Consider the following 12,055-nt stretch of genomic DNA (forward strand, 5'->3'; position numbering starts at 1 on the left):
TTCTGCATAACCAAAGGATCTTCTGTTCCTTCCTTCGTTCTGGTTGCCTTCCTTGTAGTATGACTGTGTGTGGAAACCCCAGCCACAGCCTCTCCAGCAATGATGTATTAAGTTCTCCCAGTACATCAAGTTGTATAGGTTCTTCTATCTCAAGAGATGCAGTTTGCAGCGCCACCTCTACAGTTGACAAATGCCTTTGAGTAACTCTTTGTTCTAAAGGCTGTTTGGCGCCCTCTTTAGGGGGCTCTACCGATGTAACATAGAGCTCTACATCCGAACACTGTACCTCTCTCCTGGGATCCATTTCACGCTGAGTCCCGGTGTCTTTCCTGTAGGTAGGCTCCAAAACTTGAACTTTTGGAAAATGTAGTTTTTTGATGATCTGTTGTCGTTTTTTTTTTTGCTCTTTTCCACCAATTGTACCATCATAAGTTAAATTAACAGCACTGAAATTATCTAAACTTTTAAAGAATTTTAACGGGCATTTCTAGACAAAACAATAAGATAGAGTCAGGAGAGGACTGGAAGGCACGTCTGATCCTTACGCCATCTTGCCACGCCCCGATATCCTCATTCTTAGTGTCATCTGCCAACACGCTGATCCAATTTACATTAGCATCCAGATCATTCTTGTAGATGGCAAACAATAATGGTCCCAGCATCAATCCCTGAAGCACACCACAAGCCACAGGCCTCCAGTCTGAGAAACAATCACCCACCACTACTCTAGCTTCACCTGTAAAACCAATGTAGAATCCAGTTCACTACCTCCCCATGAATACCGTGCATCCTGAACCTTCCAAACTAACCTCCCATGTGAGACTTTCTCAAGGGCCTTGCTAATGTCCATGTAGACAACATCCACAGCTAGATGATTGGTTAGATATGACCTACCATGCACAAGGCCATGTTGATTATCCATCATCAGTCCCTGCTATCCAAGTATTTACATGTATATGTGGTCTCATAGGATACCTTCCAATAATTTACCTACTACTGACATCAGGCTCACTGTCTGATAATTTCCTGGATTATTCTCTGAGCCTTTTTTAAACAATGAAGCAACATTGAGTGTTCTCCAATCCTCTGCCTGCCCCCTCCCACTTGGCTTAGGATTTTGTAAATACCTCTGCCAGGGCCCCTACAATTTCTACACTAGCCTCCCTCAATGACTGAGGGAATATCTTGTCAGGCCCTAGGGATTTATTCAATCTTATTTGCATCAAGACAGCAAGCAACTCCTCCTCTGTAATCGGTGTAGATCCATGACCACACTGCTGTTTTTCCCCACTCTTGTGTCCGTCTCCTGAGTAAATGCAGATGCAAAAACCCAATTTAAGAGCTCCCCCATCTCATGTTACTCTATGTATGGATGACCATACTGGACAAATTTAGTCTCTACCCTTCTTCTTAAGCAAACGAATGACAATCAGCCAGATTTGCCACACAAATCTTCACATGACATGGGATACAACTTCATTACAATAGAAACCGATATATTTTGTCCTACACAGAAAAGATTTTGAAATAAATCAGCTGAACTCAAAGATTGAAGATGAAGGAGCCCTTGTTGCACAACTCCAGAAGAAAATTAAAGAACTGCAGGTGAGTGAGAAACTGCTGCTAAAATGACGAGGGTGAAAATGGCTCATCACTGGATGATATGCAAGCAGCAGTGAACGTTTGTGGACTGCCCATATTCAATTAAAGGTCTCCTTTTATCATTACACCAATGCCCATTGTGCATCCATGGTCCAGTGATTACCCTACCTCACCCCAGCGTGACACTGCTAGGAAATGAATTTTACATTCTTTCCATTCCACTTTGTCCCATGGATCTGATTGGCAAAAGAAGCAGAGATTTCCTCTATCATTTGGACAAATAGTGTTGATAATGACACTAACCTAGACTAAAATGATTTATAACATGCCCTCTGTATAGCTCTGAATTATAGAGTGATTCTCAATTTGCCCCATCATAATTCTCGTTCTTGTATTCCTTGTTATTTGAACTAGGCTCGAATTGAAGAACTGGAGGAGGAGTTGGAGGCAGAACGAGCAGCGAGGGCTAAGATAGAAAAACAAAGGTCTGACGTGTCCCGTGAGTTAGAAGAGCTGAGTGAAAGGCTAGAGGAAGCAGGAGGAGCCACAGCCGCTCAGGTGGAGATGAACAAGAAACGAGAAGTAGCGTTTATGAAACTGCGGCGAGATCTGGAGGAGGCAACGTTGCATCATGAGGCAACGAGCTCTGCCCTGAGGAAGAAACATGCCGACACAGTGGCAGAATTGAGTGAACAGATTGATAACCTACAAAGAGTCAAACAGAAGTTGGAGAAAGAGAAGAGTGAACTTAAAATGGAGACAGACGATTTAAGTTCCAATATTGAACACATAATGAAAGCCAAGGTGAGCAATTAGGAGGAACCTGACCTGTAATTTGCCAGTTTTACTCCATGGAAATGGAATAGCAAGAGATGGAATAACAAGTGTTTTAACATGGTTAATAATCTTAAAGTCTATCCAATAGAATATTTTGGAATATGCTTCTTTCATGTAAACATTCCACCTTGGACTTCAACAGCCATGGTGTTAATTTTCTCCATTGCACATCACCGTGGGCTATACTAATTCCATGGATCACCTCACATCCACCTGATCCCATACCTGAAACAGTTGACCCCTGGGGTTATTTTTTTTTTTTTTTTACAGTATTCCCTGCACCCTTTTCATAGTTCAAACACCTGGACATAAAATTCTAACTGTGACTTAACCATTGCACTCAAATGCAATCCCTTACTACCCCACCCCACTTATCAATTTACATTTTGTTTCTGGAATATTTTCCAACTCAAACAGCTTTTGTATTTTCATTCAAGCTCTTTAAAATTTATTTCCTCCTTTGGGAATCTGGTTCCCTCACAGTACTCTACGCTATCGTCACTGTCAATCCAAGCCAGCTCTGATATTGCATCATCACGAGTGATGTTGCTTTTGATGGCAAACACACTGCTGGTGTTCGGGGCACTCGAGCAATGAACAATGACGCGGAGATATAGGTCAATGGTTATGAACATGTCTAAGGCAAGTCAAAAATTGATCTTGGGATCTGACTCACTGACTGAACAAATGAGAGAGATCCAAGGAGTTCACCTTTGATTTACTCATTACACTTTAATTAAAGCACCAATGTCTGGGTTTTTTAGGCCACTGGAGAGAAGATGTGCAGAACATACGAGGATCAATTGAACGAAGCAAATAATAAAGTTGGAGAACTTCAGCGACAAGTGGCTGATCTTGCTTCTCACAGGGCTAAGCTGGAGAGTCAGAATGGTAAGAAACTGAAAATGAATGGGAGGCGAAGGAGCGGGGTTGGCAGAACAATTTATACATTCTCTTGGGATACATCTGCAAAGGCGCTTTCTCTCAATCACACAGCATTGACAGAAAGAATGTTGAGAGAACATGGAGAACTAGAGGAAATCTTGTAAAGATGAGCATGCTTTATTGAAATGAAGACAACTGTTCTAATTTTAATCGAAAACTGCAGACACTGGAAATGCAAGACCAGAATAGGAATCACTGGAATCACTCAGCACATCAGGTTACATCTGCAAAGACCCTTTGTCAGACTGGGAACAAGTTGCTTTTGATTGTAGGGAAGGAGGGTGGATGGGATACATCTTGGGGGCTGGTATTTCCGATCATGTGGAAAGGCTGGGACTGATTTTTTTTACTGGGGCTTTCCCCATGGAAAGTATACAATTACAATGTTTAACAGATAATTGGATAGATAAATGGTTAGGATTGGTACAGAGGGCCAAATGCAGGCAAATGGAACTGGCTCTAACAGGAAACTTGGTTGTTCTGGATGAGTTGGGTGGAAGGGTCTATTTCCATGCTGTATGGCTTCATGACTGTTACCAACAGCAGGGCTCTGTGATATACCCAGGTGTGGTGAATCTCTGCTGAGCTGTCAGTCTTCCTCTTGTCTAAACTTGCTGTACTGACATTAAAGACACTCCCCTTGGGTATAACGTTGAAGTACCAGTTAATGAAGTAGACAAAGACGATGTAGTCAAACAGTAATCATGGCTTTTATTAGCATAAACTAATGGTACAATAATGAAAGACAATGGGTGCATACACAGTTATACCCAAGGGGAGTATCTTTAATTATAGAGATAATGCCAATGTCAGTAAAGCAAGGCTAGTCAAGAGGAAGACTGACAGTTCAGGAGAGATTCACCACACCAGGGCAGTCAGCCTGGATGAATGGAGCCAACAAAGTGCAGGAAATGGCTATGATTTGAAAGGTGCATCCTTGCACCCACAATCCAGTAATCACACCCAGGTCCCAGGAGGGCTGCCGGAGTGCTGCAGTTTGAAAGCACCTCATGGGAAATAAACAATGGACTGAGCCAGAATGGTGACTGATTCAGGCAGAGGTCAAGGCACCTGAAGTTGAAGAATCATTCTCTAAGGCTGCCATGTGCCCAGATGGAAGGCCATGCTGCTGTTCTTCAAGCTTGTGTTGGATTTCATTGTAAGTGGTGACAGACTGGTGGTCAGAGTGGGATGGAGGCAGCCACGGGAAGCTCAGTCACCCCTGTGGTCCGAATGCGGGTGGTCCCCAAAGCAACCACCCAATCTGGGGTTTTTTTTTCCCCCCTCAAGTCTAGAAGAAACAAGATACAGCAAACTAGAACAGAAGAAATGCAAGGCCATTTCTGCTTCACTCAGAAAGACTGTGGTGTGCCTGAATGGTGGAAAGGGAAGAATTTTAAATTTAGACATACAGCGCGGTAACAGGCCCTCTCGACTCATGCTGCCTAATTACACCCAATTGACTTACAACTCCCATATGTTTTGAAGGGTTGGAGGATACCCATCCAAACACGGGGAGAATGTACAAACCTCCTTACAGACAGCGCGGGATTCAAACCCCAGTCGCTGGTGCTGTAACAATGTTGCGCTCACTGCTATGCTAACCATACTGCCCTTAAGAGGTGAAGGCACAGTGTGCATCACCTCTGGGAGTGGAGGACATGTCTAGTCTGACCAGCCAGGCACATGTCCTGCTCTGTATTTTAAAGGCCCTACATTCTTCTGTTGTGTTACGTAGAAAAATAGAAAATGGGTGTAGGAGTAGGCCATTTGGCCCTTCAAGCCTACACTGCCAATCATTTTGATCAACTCAGTACCCTGTTCCAGCTCTCTCTCCATACCCCCCTGATCCCCCTAGTTACAAGTACTAAATCTAACTCTCTCTTAAATATAGCTATGGAACCGGCCTCAGTCACTTCCTGTGGCAGAGAATTCCATACATTCACCACCCTCTGAGTGAAAAAAATCTTCCTCATCTCAGTCCGAAAGGACTTCCCCTTTATCCTTAAGCTGTGACCCCTGGTTCTAGACTTGCTCAACATTGGGAACAATCTTCCTGCATCTAGCCTGTCAAATCCCTTAAGAATTTTGAACGTTTCTATTAAATCTCCTCTTAATCGTCTAAACTCCAGCGAGTACAAGCCCAGTCGTTCTAGCCCTTCTTTGGTTTATCTTCACTCTCTCCAACTGCTCCCATTTCAATCATTGGGGCATCTTCTCTCATTGGTCACCACAGTTTTCAGAGACATTGCTCACCCTGTAGTTTAACAAGCTTGTCTTCCTCCAGATCTGACAAGGGTTCTTTGCTTGAAATGTAAATCCTTCTCTTCCCATGTATGGGGTCTCATCTGATGAGCATTTTCTGTTTTTATTTTCACAGATTAATGTTAACTCCGGTTTCTCTTTCTGCACCATCCTCCTGACTGTTTCCAACATTTTCTGTTTCTGCTCTTATTTTAATTCAGGGAAAGGCAGAAGTGAAGAAAATGTTGCCTTGGATCCAGGGAATATTTGGGATGATCTGCACATTGTCACTTCTCTTCCCATTCAGCTATCTTGTTGGCCAAAATCCATTTTTGCGTTCAGGCCAGGGAGAAGGTTCCCAGAGGAATTTTAACTGTCCATTGACTCGATACTGATACAGCAGTGGGTGGGATTGGTTGGGTAGGGTTCAACTTCACTTGAATAATGACTGTGATTCATCCCCAGTGAACAGTGATCCTGGAAACTCAGCGAACAAAATGCTAAAGCAAATGAGAACACCCAGAAAGCTAAACAGGAAATCTGTTTGTCAATTAACTCATGAGATTGTTCTTTGATTATCATCAGGAGAGTTCAGCAGACAAATGGAAGAAAAGGAAGCTTTGATTAACCAGCTGAGCCGGGGGAAATTGTCATTCACACAAAGCAATGAAGAATTAAAACGACAGCTAGAAGAGGAGAGCAAAGTGAGTTGGAGCTTCAACAACTGAGTAAAACGATTGCAAGAAAAAGCCCTGGAGGGGAATGTTATTCAAACATCGGATACTGTAATTTGACACATTAGGGGCAAATTTAGACCAAATGTTTGCCCATTTAGGTTTTAAAGCTGTCTTAAGGAAAGAAAAGAGGGTTGGAGAAGAACTTCAAGGGTAGAAAGCCTATTGACTAGAGATTCGGCTATTGATGGACAAAGGGATGTGCGTGAACGTGTGTAAGACTTCTGGGAGTTACTAAAAGCATGAAAAGAATAGCACCCAAGAAATAAAATTTTTTAAAGTGATGTATTATCAGACCGGAAGTAAATAAAAATGTGAGCATGAAGGGTAAACAGAAGTCAAAAACAGTTGAGAGTGGGAGTTTTCGATTACTTTAAGCAAAGAGTCACAAGCCCTATTTGGACCTTAAATCACAAAATTCTGTAGTCTCTGGTTAAAATAAAAACACAAAATGCTGTTTAACCTGCTGAGCTTCTCTAGCATTTTGTGCATTTACTTAGCCCTATTTAGACCAGTCATTCTCAACAGGGGCCATAGGGCACCCCTAGAGGCCACAGCACATTTAAGGGGGCCACAGGCTGAAATCCTAAATATTTTTAATGTTTTTTCTTATGTAGTCAGTAGAAGTATTGAAGAAACCAACTAAACTTGACTGCTTCACAGGCAAGGGGGGCCATAAACTTTGAGCAGAGACTGAAGGAATCCAGAGCCAAAAAAAAGGTCAAATGGCTGATTTAGACCACACACCCAATAAATGTTGTCAATAGAGGAAAAGGAGTCCCCAGAGATCTTCTAGGCTGTTTTAATGATCCTCTGTATTGATTTCTAGTCTGATGCTTTGCAATTACCATACAACATAGTGATGCAGCTGGATAGGACCCTCTCAACTGTTCTGTAAAATGTTGTCAAGATGGGGCCAGTAGCCTTCCCCTCCTCAACCTGTTTTGGAAGCATAGGCACTGCTGTGCCTTCCTGACTAATGAGGAGAGCATGGGTTTTCCCCCAAGTGCTCCGGTTTCCTCTTGCCCTTCAAAACTTATGGGGTTGTAGGTCAATTTGGGTGTAATTTGGTGGCATGGATTTAAATGGCCAGAATCAATTACTGCCATGTTGTAAATAAAATTTAAAATTTAAAAAATTAATGAAGATACAAAGGCAATGAGTTGGAAATATCTGAGCCCCACACAACCTCGTATCATCTGGGAATATTAGGATGTGATCAGGAACTGGTCATTCCTCCTCTCTGATCTGTGGTTTCAACGTGTTGTCTCGCTACACAGTTCTACATGGATAGCACTGAATCTGGGATCTCTTTGATCTTAATAACTCCGTCTAATATTGAGCAATGGTTTTAGACCTCAGCTATCAAGAAAGCTGGTTAGCATACCCCTCCTTCCATTGCAAGGCCACACACAGTGGGACAGAATCATGAAATAGAAAACCATAATTGCCAATAGACCCTACAAGATTTCAGTGGTTTTTGATTTTTTTTTTGTGCTTCCATTAAAGAGCAAGAATGCGCTGGCTCATGCTCTGCATGCTTCCCGACATGACTGTGACCTTCTAAGAGAACAGTATGAGGAGGAGCAGGAAGCAAAGGCTGAACTACAGCGAGCATTGTCCAAGGCTAATTCTGAGGTGGCTCAATGGAGAAACAAATATGAAACAGATGCAATCCAGAGAACAGAGGAACTGGAGGAAGCGAAGTACGTGCAAACATTCAATCTGGAATTCTCTGAGTTGTATTTTGTGCTCACTGAGGGTGGCATTGTTAGGCTCAGTCTCTGTGTGAAAAACATCCCTCAGATCTTTCCTGCATCTTTCTTCCCTTTTTTATCTTCAATCTATAGCCTTGTTTCAGAATCCCCTATGTTGGGACAGTGACCATCCACCATATCTCTGCCTCTCATCCTGGGATAAATCTGGACAAGGTGACCCCTCAGCCTCCAGGGATAACAGACCCAAGTCGATCCAGTCTCTCGTTCTAACAACCTTGCCAGTCCTGGCAACATCCCTTGCAAAATTTTTCTGCACCCCCTCTAGCTGCAAGTCTTCCAAGCCCTGAGTTCAGCCTCAAATTTTCATGTTGTTACTATTACAGAGACAGAAAATTCTTCTGCTTCTCTCTCTCCCCACTTCCTCTCTGCTTCTAAGACTGCAACGCACTGGGACAGGTGCAGCTGCCGTTTCCCCCTTCCAGAGTGCTGCCCCCACAAAATATAAGAAATAGAAGCAGGAGTCCAGCAATGTACGGGGTTGTAATTAATTGGGGCAATTGGGCGGCACAGGCTCCTGAGGCGGAAGGGGCTTTTATTGTGCTGCATGTCTAAAAATTAAAAATATCTGGCCTGGTGAGTCTGCTCCATTATTCAACAAGACCATGGACACAGCTCCACCAATTCATTCAATAGCCCATGAATCTCTAACAGTGCAACAGTGTCTTAAATATATTTAAGAGGCAGCCTTTACAGCTTCCTTGGGCAGTGAATTCCACAGATTCATTATACTCTGGCAGAAGCAATTCCTCCTATTCGCAGTCCAAAATTACTCCTCCCAAATCTTGAGGCCATGCCCCTCACCTACCAGTGGGAAAAAAACTCCCTGCCTCTCTTATCTATTCTTTTCAATAATTTTGTATGTTTTCATAAAATTCCCTCTCATTCTTCTGAATTCCAGTGAGTATAGTCACAAGTGACTCAATCTCTCCTCATTGGCTAACCCCATCATCTCTGGAATAACCCTCATGCTCCATGTCCAAAGCCAATATATCCTTCCTCGAGTAAGGAGACCTGATATGCACACAGTACTCCCGATGCAGCCTCACCAGTATCCTGTACAGTTGCAGCACAACTTTCCAGCTTTTAAATTAAATCCCTCCAGCAATGAAATCCAACATTCCATTTGCCCTCCTGTTAGTCTGTTGCACCTGCAAACCAACTTTTTGCAATTCATGCACACATGCTCTCAAGACCCCGTTCAACAGCATGCTGCAATCCTTCACTATTTAAATAATTCTTTTTCCCCCACCCCAAGGGTATAACCTTGACTTTACCAATGTTGTACTCTATCTGCCAGATCCTTATCTACTCAATTCACTTACCTATATCTCTCAGCACAATTTGCTTTTCCACTCAATTTAGTTTTGTCAGAAAACAGATATGCTACACTTGGCGCTCTCTTCCAAATCATTCACATTTGATGTGAGCAGTTGTGGTCCCAGCCCCATTCACCACTGATTGCCTATTTATCATAATTCTATGTATGCTATTGTTACCCAATCCTCTATCCATGCTAATACATTATATTATCTTGGGGAATGGGATTTATGCTCACTTTGAAAGTCAGGCTCCATTTAGAGTTTTGTGTTCAGTTTTGGACACCATGCTATAGGACAGATGCTATCAAGCTGGAGAGGGTGCAAAGATTTATGAGGATGTTGCTAGAATTTGAGGGACCTGAACTGCAGGGAGAGGTTGAGCAGGCTGGGGCTTTATTCTATGGAGTGCAGAAGGATGAGGGGTGATCTCAGAGAAGTGTACAAAATCATGAACGGAATAGATCAGGTGAACTTAGAGAGTTTTTGCCCAGAGTAGGGGAATCAGTAACCAGAAACCAAAGATTTAAAGTGAGAGTGGAGAGTTTTAACTTTTTAAAAAATATACAGAGGATGGTGGGTGTATAGAATGGGCTGCCTGACTAGTTGGTTGAGACAGCTACTGTTGCAAAACTGGATGGAGATGTGGATAGGATGGGTTTAGAGGGATATGGGCCAAACACAGGTAGGTGGGAAATGTTGGACAGCATAGGCAAGTTGGGCCAAAGGGCTCCCTTTCCACACTGCACAACTCTGACTGATCTGTGGGAGTTGGCGTGATTTTATGCACAGGAAATCTTGCCTCACAAATGTCAATGAGACGGCAAATGGCAGAGACCTTGGAAATTGTTTGCAGAGGTAGCTTGGATTGTAAATTCTTAGCTCCCTGAAAATGGCAACATAGGTAAATAGTTTAGTGAAGATGTTTAGATTGTCTGTCTTCATTAGCAAGGGTACTGAGTAAAAGAATTGGGTCATCATGTTATCCTCGACAAGACATTAGTTAGGCCATTCTTGGAACACTGAATGCATTTTGGGTTCCCACATTTCAGATAAGAGCGGTAGTGCTAAAAAGAGTGATGAGATTTTACAGGATGTTGCATGGAACAAAGGTTATAAGGACAGATTAGATAGATGGGGTTGTTCCTGCTGGAGGCCAAGAAGCTGAGGTGTGACGTTCCAGAGGGTTGTCGGCATAAATAATGTGGATGATCGATTTTTTTTTTCCTTTGGTGAGGAGGATAAGGTGAGCAGATAAAAGTTGATAGAGAGAGGGAAATGTATATAAAGGGGATGTAAGGGGCAACTTTTTCAAACAGAGAGTGGAGGGCATAGGGAAGAAACTGCCAGAGAAAGTGGAAGCAACAGGTATTAATCAGTGTTTACAAAGTATTTAGGCGGGTACGTGGATAGGAATAGAGGGATGTGGCCAAATAAGGCTGAGCGTAGATGGGCAACTGTGAGCAGGGATGAGATGGGCAGAAGGGATCCGTTTCCGTGTTGTACAAAATGATGACAGGACTTCATTGGATTGCAGGAAGAAGTTGGCCATCCGTCTCCAAGAAGCGGAGGAGGCAGTTGAAGCAGTAAACTCCAAGTGCTCCTCACTAGACAAAACCAAGCATCGCTTACAGACTGAAATGGAGGACTTGACCATTGATTTGGAGAGAGCAAATTCAGCTGCCATTGCTTTTGACAAGAAGCAGCGCAACTTTGACAAAACCATTTCTGACTGGAAGCAGAAGTTTGAGGAAACTCAGGCTGAGCTGGAGATGTCACAAAAGGAGTCACGCAGTCTGAGCACAGAACTCTTCAAGCTGAAGAATGCCTATGAGGAGTCTCTGGATCATTTGGAGACCCTCAAACGGGAGAACAAGAACCTTCAAGGTAATATTAAGGTTGCGGGTCCTCCTCTGGAATGCAGCTCCATAACTAAGCCACTGAATAATATCATTATATTGACATATCTGTGGCATTGTGAATGAGGTGGGGGAAGAACTGGTTGGATCTAATGGGATGAAGTTGTAATTATACACTAGGACTTGGTTTTAAAACTGGTAAGGGAATTTATAATGGAGTGATTACATAGAACATGAATAAAATGAAAATGTGTTCATGTTCCAAAGACAATAAGGGAAAAAAGTTTTGGTGAAAATTTAAAAAACCCATCTTAATTATGCTAAATAATTGTTTGACTGGTGACAATATTTGGATAAGGCTCATTTAAAACAAAGCCCTGTAACAATACAAATGAAACAGACACTGTTCATAATTCATACGGTCATTTGTTCAAAAACTCCAGAGGACATCCGTACAAAGTGAAGCAAGGAAAGTTTGGGGAGACATCAGGGTGCTTTTTAAAAAAATTAATAAACACATAGTTGTGGGTGCCTGGAATGCCTTTCCAGGGGTGGTGGTGGAAGTTGGAACAACAGGAGCATTTAACAGACTCTTAGACAGGCACATGGACAGAAGAAAAATAGAGTGTTATGAGATAGGGAAGGGAGAGTTAATTTTGGGTAGATATATATAGGTGGGCACAACATCATGGGCTGAAGGGCCTGTTCTGTAATGTTCTATGTTCCAGAAACGTGTTCAT

General features: G+C 42.7%; 1 protein-coding gene across 1 annotated transcript in view; it reads left to right on the forward strand.

Annotated features, from left to right (window-relative positions):
- LOC138735917 (myosin-7-like) overlaps positions 1–12,055 on the forward strand; it is a 98,702-nt gene that overhangs the window by 72,972 nt on the left and 13,675 nt on the right. The window contains exons 27-32 of the mRNA XM_069884583.1: positions 1,515–1,605; positions 2,017–2,406; positions 3,204–3,330; positions 6,214–6,332; positions 7,872–8,068; positions 10,994–11,343. Coding sequence (XP_069740684.1) covers positions 1,515–1,605; positions 2,017–2,406; positions 3,204–3,330; positions 6,214–6,332; positions 7,872–8,068; positions 10,994–11,343 — 1,274 coding nt within the window. The remainder of the gene's footprint in view (positions 1–1,514; positions 1,606–2,016; positions 2,407–3,203; positions 3,331–6,213; positions 6,333–7,871; positions 8,069–10,993; positions 11,344–12,055) is intronic.

Source organism: Narcine bancroftii, chromosome 6 (assembly GCF_036971445.1).
Source record: "Narcine bancroftii isolate sNarBan1 chromosome 6, sNarBan1.hap1, whole genome shotgun sequence".
NCBI classification, from domain to species: Eukaryota; Metazoa; Chordata; class Chondrichthyes; order Torpediniformes; family Narcinidae; genus Narcine; species Narcine bancroftii.